Source organism: Tripterygium wilfordii, chromosome 18, assembly GCF_013401445.1.
Source record: "Tripterygium wilfordii isolate XIE 37 chromosome 18, ASM1340144v1, whole genome shotgun sequence".
Lineage (NCBI taxonomy): Eukaryota > Viridiplantae > Streptophyta > Magnoliopsida > Celastrales > Celastraceae > Tripterygium > Tripterygium wilfordii.
In genome coordinates this window covers 12,462,720-12,479,272 of record NC_052249.1, presented here as the reverse complement: position 1 = coordinate 12,479,272, position 16,553 = coordinate 12,462,720, and the positions used below count along the sequence as shown (strand labels likewise).

Genomic DNA, 16,553 nt, shown 5'->3' with positions numbered 1-16,553 from the left:
TTCAAGAACAAGTGAAGGAAAGATTGTTAATCGGCTCAAAGGCAGAATAGACGAAACAATGATTTTCTGGGTGACATGCCCTTGCAAGGATAAGTGCTTCGGAACCCTCCTCATATGCCCCAGAATGGATATACATGGCCTGTCTAGCTGATCTAACCCAAACTCCTCGCTCTATTAAAATGTTTCAGAAAACCCCACTTTCACTTGCCCCATGGTCTATGTAGGAAAGTCCAGTACGAGGCTTCAACTCATCAAAGGCTGAAGGCCCAGGCCCGCCCACAAGCCCAATTTTGATATAAATTCTAATCCCAGCACAGGCCCAGGGTTTTATGAGGTCTAGAATTTTAAGGTCGCCAATACAAATCTAATTTCCATTAAGCTGCCAAAAACAAACGTTTCAACCTCTCTTGCCCAAACAACACACTCAGCATTCAAGAAGAGGTTACTTTTCAAAAAATAAATCAGATTGCCCACAAACAAAAACTTAAAAACTAATGCCAGTCTAATGGAACTACAACCTGCAAACAAACTGTCTGGCATACCCATGATACTATTGTTTTGGACGTCTTCCGAAGCTTGGACAGTCTTGTCAGCTGGGATTTAGATGAAATAATGACATACCAAGTAAAACACACCCATCATAATACAGTATTTCAGCAATCTAAGCACGGGCCATCAACAAACTGCAAAAACCACAACTAAAACAATACTACTCTCTAAACTAAAGCTTGAAACGAAAACAGAAGCTAAGATACCAGCAAAACAGATCCAAGTCCAAAATAAGGTATTTAGGTATATAAGAGCAGACACACTCACCACTCTGAAAGTACATGACAGCAGGGCAGAAAACCAGCACTCAGGCATCCTCCTGAATTTCCTCATCTTCATCATAATCATATCCTTCTTCATCAGCAGTTGCATCTTGATATTGTTGGTATTCAGAAACAAGATCATTCATGTTGCTCTCAGCCTCAGTAAACTCCATCTCGTCCATGCCCTCTCCAGTGTACCAATGCAAGAAAGCCTTTCTGCGGAACATAGCTGTGAACTGCTCACTCACTCTTCGGAACATCTCCTGGATTGAAGTGGAGTTTCCAATGAACGTCGACGCCATTTTCAATCCAGTAGGCGGAATATCACATACAGTAGATTTCACATTGTTAGGTATCCACTCCACAAAGTAGGATGAGTTCTTGTTCTGCACATTAATCATTTGTTCATCAACTTCTTTAGTGCTCATCTTCCCTCGGAACATGGCAGAAGCAGTCAAATACCGGCCATGGCGAGGATCAGCTGCACACATCATGTTCTTTGCATCCCACATTTGCTGAGTAAGCTCAGGAACGGTAAGAGCCCTGTACTGCTGAGACCCACGAGATGTGAGTGGAGCAAACCCAACCATGAAAAAGTGTAACCTAGGGAATGGAATGAGATTAACAGCAAGCTTGCGGAGGTCTGAGTTTAGTTGGCCAGGGAAGCGAAGGCAGCAAGTTACACCACTCATTGTAGCAGAAATGAGGTGATTCAAATCTCCAACTGCGTTGAGGTAAATAGTGGTTAGTGTGAATTGAATGTCAGAACATGATGTGTGCCCAATAATGAACCCCACTTAATTACGTTTGTAGCGGTACACTCTGAGGTAGCACATGATTCTCTAAATTGAATATCACTATCAGTACAATGAAATGATTCTTTTCCATTGCCTTAAATAACACTATCAGTACAATGAGATGATGCTTTAACCATCATAGCACACTATTAGATTCTTTCGCAACTAAGAGAAAACATTAATGTTCATTCAATTTAATCCTAAAAATTAGTTCTACACCCTGCTCCTCAAAGTAAAGACATGCACAACTTCTCATATTGGCACAGCGCATCGTGACAAAACAATTCAACACAGAAAACAAAGCCACACAAGGGAGAACCTCAATAACTTACAGCTTGGAGTCGTAAGCTTAAGAGTACGGAAGCAGATGTCATATAGAGCTTCATTGTCCAAAACCATGCATTCATCTGCATTCTCAACAAGCTGGTGCACTGAGAGAGTCGCATTATAAGGTTCGACAACAGTATCAGACACCTTGGGGGATGGGAAGACAGAGAAGGTGAGCATCATTCTATCGGGATACTCTTCTCTGATCTTGGAAATGAGGAGGGTTCCCATGCCTGAACCAGTTCCACCTCCCAAAGAATGGCAAACTTGAAACCCTGGAAGAGAACAAACATGAACTCAAGCTTCCAAACAAGTAAGACTAACAACACTGGAAGTTCACTGTAAAAAGAGGGAAGAATGAATGGCATCAATAATCAATTACACAATGCAGAAGAAAATATTTTAAAAACTCTCACAATTTGGTTGCAGGAAAACAGATGAAAAAAGAACAAAATGACAAAAACAAATGCATCCACTAATTGTTCCACATACCATATGAAAAGTTTTCGATAGCCAACACTGACTAATTGAAGCAAATAGACCATTTGTAATATCAGTCTCAACTCCACCTTGTAGCATAGATATCAACATTCAACTAAAAAAACTTATTCATTGTTACTTTAAGTTGAATTTCCTGCAAACCTCCAATAGTTCATCTTATAATTAGAATCATACGGTATTTCTAACAAGCTCTCCTCATGAAAAACACAAAAATACACCACACCCCAAAAGATTGCAGAAACCTAAGCAACATTTGAAGCAATATCTTAACAAGCACAAAACTCGGAACCATAAACATTTGATGCGCCAATGATATAGAACTGTTATAATTATGCAAAAAATACGAGAACCAAACATCTCCAAAACTACAACGTAACATTGTTCTAGAATAGCAACAGTAAGACTAGCGGAGACTTCCAGATATATATTCGAAGACTACAGGAAACATGATACAAGATTTCTTAACCATATAGGCAATCTATTACGGAATTATGCTCAAATAAGCACTGAAAAAATTGTAAAATTACTTTAGGTACAAAATCATCAAATTCATGTCAGCTGTCGCGATTTCCAGAACTACTTTTAGATAAACAGGGAAAGAAAACAATTATGTCTAGCAGCAGATCACAACCTTTAGTCAAATTGGACTTCAAGCCACCTTAAAATCTAAATATCAACGAATAGACAAACTCACAAAAGTATGGCACAGACAACCCATCAGAACTTGAGATACAGAATCAAAGACATTCAAGTAAAACTAAAAGGCACAATTTCTTCTCAATCTGCACCACATGAAAACACCAGAAATACAAATCCAAGGCCAAATTGAAAGTACAGAACCAAAGTACTTGCTATATGCAACACAATACCTTGCAAACAGTCGCAATTTTCCGCCTCCTTCCTGACCACATCAAGCACCGAGTCGATCAACTCAGCCCCCTCGGTATAATGTCCCTTCGCCCAATTGTTTCCGGCCCCGGACTGCCCGAAGACGAAGTTATCTGGCCTGAATATCTGACCGTAAGGCCCAGATCTGACGCTGTCCATGGTGCCTGGCTCCAGATCCATAAGCACGGCTCGGGGAACAAACCTTCCGCAACTGGCTTCGTTGTAGTACACATTCACTCGCTCCAGTTGCAGATCTGTGTCCCCCTGGTACCGCCCCGTCGAGTCGATCCCGTGCTCAGCGCAAACCACCTCCCAAAACTTGGCTCCGATTTGGTTGCCACATTGGCCTCCTTGGATGTGAAGGATTTCACGCATCTTGCAAACGGTGTTCGAGAAAGAGAGCTAGTCTGAGGTCAGAGAAGAGAGGGATTGCGAGAGAAAAGAGAGGCAACTGAGTTTTGGAGTGTGACTGGTTGGGGAGCCCAGGCTTATATAGCAAGGGCGTAACGGCGCGTGGGTTTGGCCGTCAAAAGTGGTTACTGTGTAACGGAGGGTGATGACGCCGTTATATTTAGGGGGAATTCAAATTTTGAAATATGTGAAAACCAATGTATGTGTTACTCTAATTACTTAATTAGGACTGAGAGAAGTGTCATGTGTGTGACGATTACAGCTTAGTGGGGTGAACATTGAAGAACGCGCCGGCGAGCGTAGGATTGGGTGTGTCGTGCGTGTGAATTGTGGGAAGCCCGGGGCCTGCTGTAATTTTATTACAGCAGGCCCTACTGTAATATGTTTTTTGATATTAAAAATTTTTATTTTTATTTTTAAAAATCATAAATATGTAGTGTTCATCACAACGAACACAACGATATATTTTTTGTTAGAAACAAAAATTAAATTCAATATGAAAAAGACACGACAATTCTATTCCATCTGATATAAATTCAAAATATTCAATGTTTTGATCACGATGAATTTGATTTGTTTCAAACAAAAAATATATCATTAGATTCGTTATGAAAAATACTACATATTTATGAATTTTAAAAATAAAAAATAAAATTTTTTACAATCGATAAAATATAGTACAGCGGTCCCGGGCACACGTGAATTGTGATTGTTTTCGTTGCACATGTGCACATGATGTTGGCAGAGGAGGCACGTGATTTTGAGTACTGTGACTGCGAGTGTCATGTGGCTAAGCACTTTTTTTGGATGTGCTTTACAGGAACCACTTACAACCTGTTTGGTAGTCTGGAATGAATTAATCCATTACAATCATTTATGCGTACTTTACTTATCCATGAAGACAAGTGTCAAACAACTTCTTGGCCTTTTCTAAAAATAAATTAAAAAATAGTGCAATATTAGCAAAGCAACAATCCAAATACTAAATACTGTGTTATAACTTGACATAAATTTGACAATTGGCAACAATAATATGCTTGATTCTCGTGGCAATGTCCCGTGGCCCACTCCTAATTAAAAAACGATAGAAGCTTACTTTTTAATCGTGGATATAAGTTTAAATTCGAGTCCTCTTGCTCATATGTGCATTAATTTTTCACATGATATCAATGTAAATTGAATCAAAATTTAGTATGTGATCACAAAAATAAGAATCATAATAAGAATCAAACTAAGAATCTCCCGAATCTATAAGATTTGATCCAAAAAAAAATTATCAATTATACCATCACCTTAAGTGATTCACTCCTAACTTCCATCCTACTCATATGGGCAAAACCTAAAGAAGCAGCAATGGAGTCATCAAGTGAGAGAAAATGCAATCATCAAAAAAACCCTTCATTACAAAGCTAAGAGTATATGTCACTTTGTATTGATGGGTCAGATGCCCCAAGTCCCAACTAAGTCTTTTATCATCTAAAAAATAATTGATATGATTGATGTCAAGAATATTTCTGTTGTTTGAAAGCAAAGTCCTCCGACATTTGAAACTTGAAACCCAACAATCAACAACATTGGTTTTTACTATTAACAAACAATTATTGGAAATGGATTGAGTGGCTGTATTATTGGCCCAAAGACATGTTAATATGATTTGGGCCTCAAATCAATATTGCAGTATGGCCCTAGTTATATTCACAGCCTGAAGGGCTTGTCTTGTAGGCCTAAAGTATGAACAACCCAAGCCTGTAAACAATAGTGCATTTAGAATTTTGGTCATGGTGAAAGAATATTTCTTAGCTAGGATTTCATGATTCATCCATAGAGATGGCAAAAAAAATCGATCCGAACACTATTCAAAGGGTACCCGGTCCGTTTAAAACCCGAAAACCGATCCTATAGGTTTTGGAAATGGTTTTGGTTTTTGTTTTCAAATCCGTCATGTTTTAGAGTCGGGTTTGGTTTTTGGTGCCGGGTTTAGGGTATCCGAACCGTTTACTAAAAAGATTCATTATAGTAATAATATTATAAATCATCTATAAAGATATACTACTAAGATATTAAATTATAACATGATAAAGCATATTAAAAAGTATATATTTATAGAAGCATACTAATAAAACTATAAATTAGACTAATTTGAATTATAAAATCATAATTAATATAAATCATACTCAATATTAATTTATATTAATATAATCTTCAAATAAAAAAATTAAAAGTTAAATGATAAATGGGTACCTGATGATAAACGGTTATGGAACGGTTCCGATTTTGAAAATTTAAACGGTTTTTTAAATGGTTTTGGAACGGTTTTGGTATAGAGTATATTAAATGAAAACGGTTTTGGTATTTTATAAATGGAAGGATACCCGACCCATTGTCATCCCTATTCATGCATGCTTTTGCCTTTCAGAAAGCATTTATTTTAAACCGGGAAAAAAATTTGTCAAGGATATTTGTTAGCTAAAAATTGCCTTTAAGAAAATAAAAAATTCTACCAAATTAATTTCAACTTCAGAAAAAAAAAAAAAACACAAAAAGAAAAGCATGGCCACAAATGTCTCTTGTTCCTCGCACTTCTCTCACCTTCAATGTCCCTTCCCAAAATTGAGGATCTATCCTCAATTTTGCCCAAACAAGAAAACCACTTTAAGCATTCATGAAGAAGTTACTTTTCACAAAACAAACCAGATAGCCCACAAACAAACACTTAAAAACTACTGCCAATCTAATGGACACTTGCAAAGAAATTGTAACGGGTATGGAAACGAACTTGCAATTGGAAAAACTCAAAGCATGAACAGAAAATTTATGAGATGGTGGGAAACGCTTGCTTCAAAGACAATAGGCGATTTTCACTCTTTCTCATAAACAATTATTGTCACTCTTTTATGCAATTGAGTAAATAATAGACAAATTGTTTTGGGATACAAACTGTATTGGATATGAAAGTGTGTATTGCAACCAAACTCTCACCAGAAAAAGAGCATAAGATGGCCTAGAATAATTGATCACTTTCCTGTTGTTAGTTTCATATTTATAGAGGATAAAGATGAAGGGTTGTATCCTAAACTGATATATCTTCGTGACCAGTTGTAACCATTCAAAGGAAACTACCGTTTGGTAGTTATTTTCCTACATTCTTGTTAATCAACCGATGCCAAACTTAACGACAAGAAGATGTTGGGGGTTGAAATAATCCAACAAAGCCTTCAGAAGATTGGACAGTATTTCAGCAATCTAAGCAGAGGCCATCAACAAACTGCAAAAACCCAAACTAAAACAATACTACTCTCTAAACTAAAGCTTGAAACGAAAACAGAAGCTAAGATACCAGCAAAACAGATCCAAGTCCAAAATAAGGAGCAGACACACACTCACGGACTCACCAGTCTGAAAGTACATGACAGCAGGGCAGAATACCAGCACTCAGGCATCCTCCTGAATTTCCTCATCTTCATCATAATCATATCCTTCTTCATCAGCAGTTGCATCTTGATATTGTTGGTATTCAGAAACAAGATCATTCATGTTGCTCTCAGCCTCAGTAAACTCCATCTCGTCCATGCCCTCTCCTGTGTACCAATGCAAGAAAGCCTTTCTGCGGAACATCGCTGTGAACTGCTCACTCACTCTTCGAAACATCTCCTGGATTGAAGTGGAGTTTCCAATGAACGTGGACGCCATTTTCAATCCCGTAGGCGGAATATCACATACAGTAGATTTCACATTGTTAGGTATCCACTCCACAAAGTAGGATGAGTTCTTGTTCTGCACATTAATCATCTGTTCATCAACTTCTTTAGTGCTCATCTTCCCTCGGAACATGGCTGAAGCAGTCAAATATCGGCCATGGCGAGGATCAGCTGCACACATCATGTTCTTCGCATCCCACATTTGCTGAGTAAGCTCAGGAACGGTAAGAGCCCGGTACTGCTGAGACCCACGAGATGTGAGTGGAGCAAACCCAACCATGAAAAAGTGCAACCTAGGGAAAGGAATGAGATTAACAGCAAGCTTGCGGAGGTCTGAGTTTAGTTGGCCAGGGAAGCGAAGGCAGCAAGTTACACCACTCATTGTGGCAGAAATGAGGTGATTCAAATCTCCAACTGCATTAAGGTAAACAGTGGTTAGTGTGAATCGAATGTGATACTAAACATTGTTCAGAAGAAAGAGACATGAGAACCATTAACACAACAATAACTAATTAATTGAACCATCGGCACTAATTCTACCAACAATGCGTTGCCCTCTAAACTTGTTATAAGAAAAAAAGAATAAAGCAACCTAAGCATCTAAAAGTGCTTATTATTTCAGCAGTCGATCTAAATATTCTTTAGAAATGATCAATGGTGACTTGAAATGAAGAAAGACCCACGAAAACGGGGGTGGGGGAGCTATTAAATGATAAAGACACAACAATCCGGTCAGAATTACCACCACAACAATGCATGTCAATTTACTTAACTTCTGATCCACTGCGTCTAGGACGTAATTCTTTAACAGTCATGTGTGACCAATAACGAACCCCACTTAATTACATTTGTAGCGGTACACTCTGAGGTAGCACATGATTCTCTAAATTGAATATCACTATCAGTACAATGAAATGATTCTTTTCCATTGCCTTAAATAACACACAAAAAACACAATGATCAATGCTTTAACTATCATAGGACACTATTAGATTCTTTCACAACTAAGAGAAAACATTTAATGTTTACTCAAAGTCATACTCTGTTCAATCCTAAAAACTACTGCTACACCCTGCTCCTCAAAGTAAAGACATGCACAACTTCTCATATTGGCACAGCGCATCGTGACAAAACAATTCATCATAGAAATCATAGCCACACAAGGGAGAACCTCAATAACTTACAGCTTGGAGTCGTAAGCTTAAGAGTACGGAAACAGATGTCATATAGAGCTTCATTGTCCAAAACCATGCATTCATCTGCATTCTCAACAAGCTGGTGAACTGAGAGAGTCGCATTATAAGGTTCGACAACAGTATCAGACACCTTGGGGGATGGGAAGACAGAGAAGGTGAGCATCATTCTATCGGGATACTCTTCTCTTATCTTGGAAATGAGGAGGGTGCCCATGCCTGAACCAGTTCCACCTCCCAAAGAATGGCAAACTTGAAACCCTGGAAGAGAACAAACATGAACTCAAGCTTCCAAACAAGTAAGACTATCAACACACTGGAAGTTCACTGTAAAAAGAGGGAAGAATGAATGGCATCAATAATCAATTACACAATGCAGAAGAAAATATTTTAAAAACTCTCACAATTTGGTTGCAGAAAAACAGGTGAAAAAAGAACAAAATGACAAAAGAAAATGCATCCACTAATTGTTTACACTCACCATACGAAAAGTTTTAGATAGCCATTAGCCAACTAATTGATGCAAATACACCATTTGTAACATCAGTGTCAAGTCCACCTTGTAGCATAGATATCAATATCCAACTAAAAAACTTATTCATTGCCAATTTAAGTTGAATTTCCGGCAAACCTCCAATAGTTCATGATATAATTAGAATCACATGGTATTTCTAACAAGCTCTCCTCATGAAAAATACAAAAATACTCACACGCCAAAATATTGCAGAAACCTAAGCAACATTTAAAGCAATATCTTGACAAGCACAAAACTCGGAACCATAAACATTTGATGCGCCAATGATATAGACATGTTATAGTTATGCAAAAAATACGAAACACTGTTCTCTAATAGCAACAGTAAGACTAGCGGAGACTGCCAGATATATATTTGAAGATTACAGGAAACATGATACAGGATTTCTTAACCATATAGGCAATCTATTACGGAATTATGCTCAAATAAGCACTGAAAAAATTGTGATGTTACTTTAGGTACAAAATCATCAAATTCATGTCAGCTGTCGCGATTTCCAGAACTATTTTTAGATAAACAGGGGAAGGAAACAATTATGTCTAGCAGCAGATCGCAACCTTTAGTCAAATTGGACTTCAAGTCACCATAAAATCTAAATGTCAACGAGTAAACAAACTCACAAAAGTAAGGCACAGACAAACCATCAGAACTTGAGATACATAAACAAAGACATTCAAGTAAAACTAAAAAGCACAATTTCTTCTCAATCTGCACCACATGAAAACACCAGAAATACAAATCCAAGGCCAAATTGAAAGTACAGAACCAAAGTACTTCCTATATGCAACACAATACCTTGCAAACAGTCGCAATTTTCCGCCTCCTTCCTGACCACATCAAGCACCGAGTCGATTAACTCAGCCCCCTCGGTATAATGTCCCTTCGCCCAATTGTTTCCAGCCCCGGACTGCCCGAAGACGAAGTTATCTGGCCTGAATATCTGACCGTATGGCCCAGATCTGACGCTGTCCATGGTGCCTGGCTCCAGATCCATAAGCACGGCTCGGGGAACAAACCTTCCGCAACTGGCCTCGTTGTAGTACACATTCACTCGCTCCAGTTGCAGATCGGTGTCCCCCTGGTACCGCCCCGTCGAGTCAATCCCGTGCTCAGCGCAAACCACCTCCCAAAACTTGGCTCCGATTTGGTTGCCACATTGGCCTCCTTGGATGTGAAGGATTTCACGCATTTTGCAAACGGTGTTCGAGAAAGGGAGCTAGTCTGAGGTCTGAGAAGAGAGAGGGATTTTGAGAGGAGAGAAATGCAACTGAGTTTTGGAGTGAGTGAGGACTGAGGAATGGCGTTGGGGAGCGAAGGATTAATGGATTAAATAGTAAGGGAGTAACGGCGCGTGGGTTTGGCCGTCGAAAGTGGTTACTGTGTAACGGAGGGTAATGGCGCCGTTGGATTTATGCGGGAATTCAAAATATGAATTATATGAAAAGCCAACTTATGTGGTATTGTGGTTATCTAATTTGGGTCTGAAACGCAGGCCTCAAATCAATATTATATTGCAATAGCCAATAGGCCCTTGTTATATTGAGAGCCTGAAGGGCTTGTCTTGTCGGCCTAAAGTATGATAATATTATTTGGGCCTAGAACAACCCAAGCCTGAAAAACAATATTGCATTTGGAATTTTGGTCATGGTGAAAGAATATTTCATAGCTAGGATTTCAAGATTCATGGATGCTTTTGCGTTTCAGAAAGCATTTATTTTAAACCAAAAAAAAGAGAGAAAAAAAAAAAGAAACCTTTTGTGAAACGATATTGGTTCGCTAAAAATTGCCTTTAAGAAAATATAAAATTCTACAAAATTAATTTCAACTTCAGAAAAAAAAATACGAAAAAAGAAAGGCATGGCCACAAATGTCTCTTATTCCTCGCACTTCTCTCACCTTCAATGTCCCTTCCCAAAATTGAGGATCACTGTTATCTCTCCTGCATTCCCATTTTTCGCTTTCATTTTTTTCTTTCCATCTTTTTTTGTTCTTCATTTCTCTCACACAAGGTCTTCTCTCTTATCACAGAACAACATGGTATGCATCTCTCTTGTTCTTTAGTTTTCAATATTATTTTCATAATGATCTCATGAATGAATACTGGTAATTACACATAATCTTTATGACAATCATTATCTGCATCATATGAGTCTTGTCTAAATACACACATTCAATTCATGCTATGTTATATGTAATAGTCATAGATAAATCATATGTAATATGGCTGGTTTTTATGCTTTGATATTGTAAGAAACCGTTGGAAATTACGTGCTCCAAACAATTCAATTTGATATCAAAATCAAAATTGATTTGTGAGTAGGCGAACGCGTCATCTGGAATGGCTGTGCACGACGACTGTAAGCTGAGGTTCTTGGAGCTAAAAGCAAAGAGGAACTTCCGATACATTGTCTTCAAGATCGAGGCGCAGCAAGTGTTGATAGAGAAACTCGGCAACCCCGATGAAACTTACGAGGATTTCACATGTTCTCTACCTGCCGATGAGTGTCGCTATGCTGTTTTTGATTTTGATTTCATCACGGCTGAGAATTGCCAGAAGAGCAAAATCTTCTTCATTGCATGGTAAAATAAAACAAAACAATTTCTTTTATAAGCATCATCGCATGTTCAAATCCCGAAACAGTTTGTTTTTTTTTTTTGGTAGTCTATGCATTGTAATATTTTTGGAGCGTTTGCAGGTCTCCTGATACATCAAATGTGAGAAGTAAGATGGTGTATGCAAGCTCCAAAGATCGGTTCAAGAGGGAACTGGATGGTATCCAATTCGAGTTGCAAGCCACGGATCCAAGTGAAATGAGCATCGATATTGTAAAGGATCGAGCTATTTAGGCGCACGAATCATGCCTACTTGAATATATATCCGACATTGCTTTACAATTACATGTGTGAGCATGGGTTTTTTTTTTTCCGCCGGTTCCTCAGATTACTTCGACTCAATAGTCTTTTTTTGTACTAAACAATGTAGTTTAATTTGATGTAATATTATGCATATACTTCTTTTCATCTCTACAATTTTTCAGAGTTCGAGTGAATTGTAATATATCCATGTTTATATTTTGTATCATGGAATCGTTAAAAAATGCATTGCAGTATACTAGGCCCAGCCCGGCCCGAACAATGGGCCTGCCTGAGAAGTTGTGCCCGGGCCGCCTATGCAAATAGAAGAAAGAAGAGAATGTGAGATGAAAAGAGGCAGGGTTGTGCACGAAGAAGACGATCTAGCAGACGATTGGGACAACACTCTAATATTATTACTTTGTTTCTCTGTCTGTGAGTACCCTCCATACCATAGCACTGTGATCGTTAATTCGTTATGTGTGTGTGTATATCTTTTGTATTATATTGAATTGACAACATAGAATGATTTCTCTCTCTTTAATTATGCGGTATCCCCACTCCCCCAATTTAGCCTGCAGCTTTTCAAGACACCATATATAATTGGTTTTCATACCTTTTCTTCTCCAACAGATGCAATTATACATACAAATGTTTAAATACTTTGAATAGATATTGCATCCAGTTGTCAACTTCTTTCTATCAAGACAGCTTTCCTTCTGAGAATGCAAAAAAATTATATTATTCCTGTGTGCTTTTTGCAGTGTTACCAACTGATTAATTACTAAAGCTGAGCATCACTCTGTTTCTTCTGTTCTATGTTAACTACATAGAAACATAGAGGACAGAAGCAACAAAAAGGATAATCTAGCTCTCGCGGCCTCTGGATAACCAACTAAACTTAAACTTGGGTCAGACTAGGTATGCGCATACCCGGCCAATAGATTAGTTGAATAGAGGCTCAAGTACTAAATACAAACCACTTGAAAGTAACTGCGCTAATTTAAAAATTGAACTATTGATCTCGAGTTAAATTCTACACGTTCTAAGTTCAAAGATGTAATCAGTTATGCTAATGTGAAGTGGTTATATAGCAAAATTTAATTAGTAACAAAAACTAAATGACACGATTTTGTGCAGGTGATTAAATAATTTCCCAAAATTAGTTATGATTAAAGAAAGAGCCAGAGCGACATTGAAGGGAGACAAAAAGTACAAAACTTGGTCAGGTTGGTCATGCTTTCCCATTCCACGCGTGACCGCACTTCCTCGTCGTCATTGATGTTTGTTTTCGAATTTCAAAACACAAGGGCTCAATGTTGTTGGTTATATATATATATACATCGATCCTTTCAACTAAAACTCTCTCAGCCAGTAAGCCAGCTCAAGAGAGTGAGAGCTCTCTCTTGTTTTCAAGCATAATTAGATATGTCTGTAAGTGCATGCTAACTTCATTGTTGATTTGTTTCTCTCTGTTTCTCCGCACATTCTAACGATGCTGGTGTGGTTAATGTTGTAGATGGTGGAGGTGAGAGTTCCTAACCTGGACTGCGAGGGCTGTGCAGTCAAGTTAAAGAAAGCTATCTACAAGCTCAAAGGTATATAAATGCCGCATCAATTAAATCTGTAAAATTCAATGTCAACTATATATTGAACTTGATAGCTTTCGAAATCGCATATCATCTCTTGTTTCTTGTTTGTGAAACACTATAAAAATCTCTCTAATATTATGTGAAACCTGTTTCGGGTACAAAATTACTGTTGGTTAAAACCTATAAGTTATAAGCGAGAGCAAACATATGACTCAGTAGTAGATTTGCATTTGCAGGAATATAACTTAGAGGTCATAGTTTTATTTATTGAAAATACTGTCTCCACTTATGATGCGGGGATATGGACATATGGTCTATTTACATGTTGTTTGTTCCCGACTGCAAAAGCATTGTGCATGTTGTTTACCAACTTTTACTAAAGCCTAGCAAGAAGACAGGAAAATCGTGTTTAGTTGCCCTAGAAATAAAATGATAAGACCAGATTTGACTTGGTCAAAACATGGGCCGCTTGAAACCCAATCCAAGATGACAGAATGAATATACAGGCTTACATCTGGACTAACGGGATTGGGCCGACAAGCCTCCTAAATGAGTAAATGTCAGAATTGGGCAAGCCTTGTAATCACTATATGGCCCAAACGAGCTAGCCCGGCCCAAACGATGAATCAAGATGGTTGTCCTTAATATAATGCTAATTTTGTATGTTCATACTTCATTACGATGAGTTTTTGTGTAATTAGGAGTGGAAGAGGTGGAAATAGAGATGGACACACAGAAGATTACAGTGAGAGGGTATTCGGTGGAGGAAAAGAATGTGTTGAAGGCGATCAAGAGAGCCGGGAAGGCTGCGGAGTTGTGGCCATTTCCTGGGTACTCTCACTACGCATCATTTTACAAATACCCAACCTATATTGTGAACCATTACTACGACGCCTACAACAACAAAAGAGAAGCTACAGATAGTGTACACACTTTCTTCCACACACCTTCTGTTTATTCAGTTGCCGTGGCTTCTGATGAGGCTGTTGCTTCGCTCTTCAGCGATGACAATCCCCACGCTTGCACCATCATGTGATCGCACGCATCATCGATGTGATCTTCTATATATGTGGCTGGACTAACCACATGGGAATTTTGCTACATTTTTTTTTCTTCCCAAGGAGTGATTTTATTTGTTATTTGGGGATGTGAATGTATTCAATGAGTTAATGTGCATTTAATTTGATTTTTATCAGAATGAGAATGAGATGAAGATCATATCTTCTGGTGCAAAAACTTTTGACCAATTGATGATCAGTTGCGTCTCGTCCGGTCCACATAAGCTATGATGGAACTAAATAATAAAATAAATGAAGAACAGAAAAATTAGGTACCAACCCAATCATTGGAATTGTTATTGGCAGACAAACTTTATTCCAATTTCTGAATCAGTGCCGCTAGTCAAAATCTTGCCTAGCTTTTAATAATTTCTACTTTAACGGAATAGGGAAGTTGAAAGTCTTTCATTCAACTTTTTGATTGATGAAGAGAAAAATTGGAGGTGGTCAAAGAACTACCATTGCCCCCTATTTTTGTGTTTTCTCCCCGACTCCACCATATTTTATTCTCTATCATCGGATGGAAATGAAAGACTCTAAAAAATTAGAGAGTTCCCTCCCTCATTCAAGTTTTACTTTAATAATCTCATAAATAAATTACTTTTTGTTAATTTATACTTTTTATCTGAGACAATTAAGGCCAATAAGTTAATTAATTCAAGAATCCAGTAATTAAAGAAAAATCCCAATTTAAACATTTAGACCAACTTTTGTATCATCAATTATTTCTAATACTAGCATATGATATGGTACACCGAATAATTTCTCCGTGCGTCATGTGGTCTGGTAGTATCCTATGAGGATCCACTTGTTGGGTGTCACTATAACAAATAGTCTTAACACACATGATGTTGTCATACTAAAACGGCCCAAACTCAGAAGGAGAAGAAGCCACAACAACCTCACGTCTCATATTCCTTGAAAGAAAAGGAAAAAAAAAACACTTCAAATTCTCTGTCTCAATTTATTGTTAGTTCATTTCTGTCTTCCATTCCTCAGTACCGGATGGCACAGGTACTACTACTCCTCCAACGATCTGTCATACTTTCAGTTCTCATAGCCATATATAATACACACGCACACACATATATTGAATTTAACGTAGTTTGTTTGTTCTCGATTTGCCTCGATTGTGTTTGGAAGCAGAAAGTGGTGTTGAAGGTAATGACCATGACTGATGAAAAAACAAAGCAGAAAGCCATAGAGGCTGCTGCTGATATATTCGGTATGTAATTTTCCCAGCCGATGGATTTGTTCTTCATCGGATTGTTCTCTATTAAGATTACTTCGTGTGTGTGAAATTAAAAGGATTAGAAGAAATCATTAATAGATGTTGATTAACAGGAGTTGATGCGATCGCGGCGGATCTGAAAGAGCAGAAGCTAATCGTGATAGGAAATATGGACCCAGTTGCTGTAGTGAAAAAGTTGAAGAAGGTAGGTAAAGTGGACATTGTATCAGTTGGACCAGCCAAGGAAGAGAAGAAGGAAGAGAAGAAAGAAGAAAAGAAGGAAGAAAAGAAAGAGGAGAAAAAAGAGGACAAGAAAGAAGACAAGAAATAAGCCTGTAAATAGTACTATTTCCCATTTTCTTTCCAATCCTCTATTTTCTCTACTTTGTGATAAAAATCGCCAGAGCTTTGTCTTGTTAGAGACTGTTTTATTATTAATATCCTCTTGTTATTGCCTTATTGGTTTATGGGTCATTTTGTCCATTGCCACTTTCAAAAGAGCCCATCATTTTCTGTATATCGTCAAAAAAAGAATGAAGAAAATACAAATTAGTCATTGCCTTTTACGTGCTTTTGCATCCAATAGATAGAGTAGTGAGACGTGGGAATAATTGACCACAACCGATGTTGCTTTCATTGGTTACGTGCAAGGCTTGG

The 16,553-nt window shown here is 38.0% G+C and overlaps 5 protein-coding genes across 6 annotated transcripts; 3 read left to right on the top strand and 2 right to left on the bottom strand.

The window, feature by feature from the left end:
- Window positions 1–520: 520 nt before the first annotated feature.
- On the bottom strand, window positions 521–3,793 carry LOC119984060 (tubulin beta-1 chain). The gene is made up of 3 exons (XM_038827822.1): window positions 3,307–3,793; window positions 1,942–2,211; window positions 521–1,536 (listed from the first exon to the last, which is right to left on the bottom strand). The coding sequence occupies exons 1-3, from the start codon at window positions 3,698–3,700 to the stop codon at window positions 857–859; spliced, it is 1,344 nt and encodes a 447-aa protein (XP_038683750.1). The 5' UTR covers window positions 3,701–3,793; the 3' UTR covers window positions 521–856.
- Window positions 3,794–3,979: 186 nt separating this feature from the next.
- LOC119984062 (actin-depolymerizing factor 7-like) lies at window positions 3,980–12,009 on the top strand. Of its 2 annotated transcripts, XM_038827824.1 has the most exons (3): window positions 3,980–3,997; window positions 11,483–11,742; window positions 11,859–12,009. In XM_038827824.1, the coding sequence occupies exons 1-3, from the start codon at window positions 3,980–3,982 to the stop codon at window positions 12,007–12,009; spliced, it is 429 nt and encodes a 142-aa protein (XP_038683752.1). The 2 variants fall into 2 exon arrangements, with proteins under 2 accessions (XP_038683752.1, XP_038683753.1); XM_038827825.1 differs by lacking the exon at window positions 3,980–3,997 and having other exon boundaries at window positions 11,468–11,742.
- Window positions 6,906–10,470, bottom strand: LOC119984061 (tubulin beta-1 chain). The gene is made up of 3 exons (XM_038827823.1): window positions 9,958–10,470; window positions 8,619–8,888; window positions 6,906–7,848 (listed from the first exon to the last, which is right to left on the bottom strand). Exons 1-3 carry the CDS (start codon window positions 10,349–10,351, stop codon window positions 7,169–7,171), a joined length of 1,344 nt encoding a protein of 447 aa, XP_038683751.1. The 5' UTR covers window positions 10,352–10,470; the 3' UTR covers window positions 6,906–7,168.
- A 1,343-nt stretch (window positions 12,010–13,352) lies between the features above and the next one.
- LOC119984449 (heavy metal-associated isoprenylated plant protein 31) lies at window positions 13,353–14,848 on the top strand. Its single transcript, XM_038828391.1, has 3 exons — window positions 13,353–13,449; window positions 13,535–13,613; window positions 14,309–14,848. The coding sequence occupies exons 1-3, from the start codon at window positions 13,444–13,446 to the stop codon at window positions 14,641–14,643; spliced, it is 420 nt and encodes a 139-aa protein (XP_038684319.1). The 5' UTR covers window positions 13,353–13,443; the 3' UTR covers window positions 14,644–14,848.
- A 670-nt stretch (window positions 14,849–15,518) lies between these two features.
- LOC119984452 (heavy metal-associated isoprenylated plant protein 39-like) lies at window positions 15,519–16,462 on the top strand. Its single transcript, XM_038828397.1, has 3 exons — window positions 15,519–15,679; window positions 15,812–15,890; window positions 16,010–16,462. The coding sequence occupies exons 1-3, from the start codon at window positions 15,671–15,673 to the stop codon at window positions 16,225–16,227; spliced, it is 306 nt and encodes a 101-aa protein (XP_038684325.1). The 5' UTR covers window positions 15,519–15,670; the 3' UTR covers window positions 16,228–16,462.
- Window positions 16,463–16,553: the final 91 nt, after the last annotated feature.

Coding starts and splice junctions, on each gene's coding strand:
- LOC119984060 (XM_038827822.1), bottom strand. CDS start 3,700: ATGCGTGAAATCCTTCACATCCAAGGAGGCCAATGTGGCAACCAAATC. Junction 2,212..3,306: donor AAATTGCGACTGTTTGCAAG/GTATTGTGTTGC, acceptor GTTCTCTTCCAG/GGTTTCAAGTTTGCCATTCT. Junction 1,537..1,941: donor TAAGCTTACGACTCCAAGCT/GTAAGTTATTGA, acceptor ACCTCAACGCAG/TTGGAGATTTGAATCACCTC.
- LOC119984062 (XM_038827824.1), top strand. Junction 11,743..11,858: donor AAAATCTTCTTCATTGCATG/GTAAAATAAAAC, acceptor GAGCGTTTGCAG/GTCTCCTGATACATCAAATG.
- LOC119984061 (XM_038827823.1), bottom strand. CDS start 10,351: ATGCGTGAAATCCTTCACATCCAAGGAGGCCAATGTGGCAACCAAATC. Junction 8,889..9,957: donor AAATTGCGACTGTTTGCAAG/GTATTGTGTTGC, acceptor GTTCTCTTCCAG/GGTTTCAAGTTTGCCATTCT. Junction 7,849..8,618: donor TAAGCTTACGACTCCAAGCT/GTAAGTTATTGA, acceptor ACCTTAATGCAG/TTGGAGATTTGAATCACCTC.
- LOC119984449 (XM_038828391.1), top strand. Junction 13,614..14,308: donor AGCTATCTACAAGCTCAAAG/GTATATAAATGC, acceptor TTGTGTAATTAG/GAGTGGAAGAGGTGGAAATA.
- LOC119984452 (XM_038828397.1), top strand. Junction 15,891..16,009: donor GGCTGCTGCTGATATATTCG/GTATGTAATTTT, acceptor GTTGATTAACAG/GAGTTGATGCGATCGCGGCG.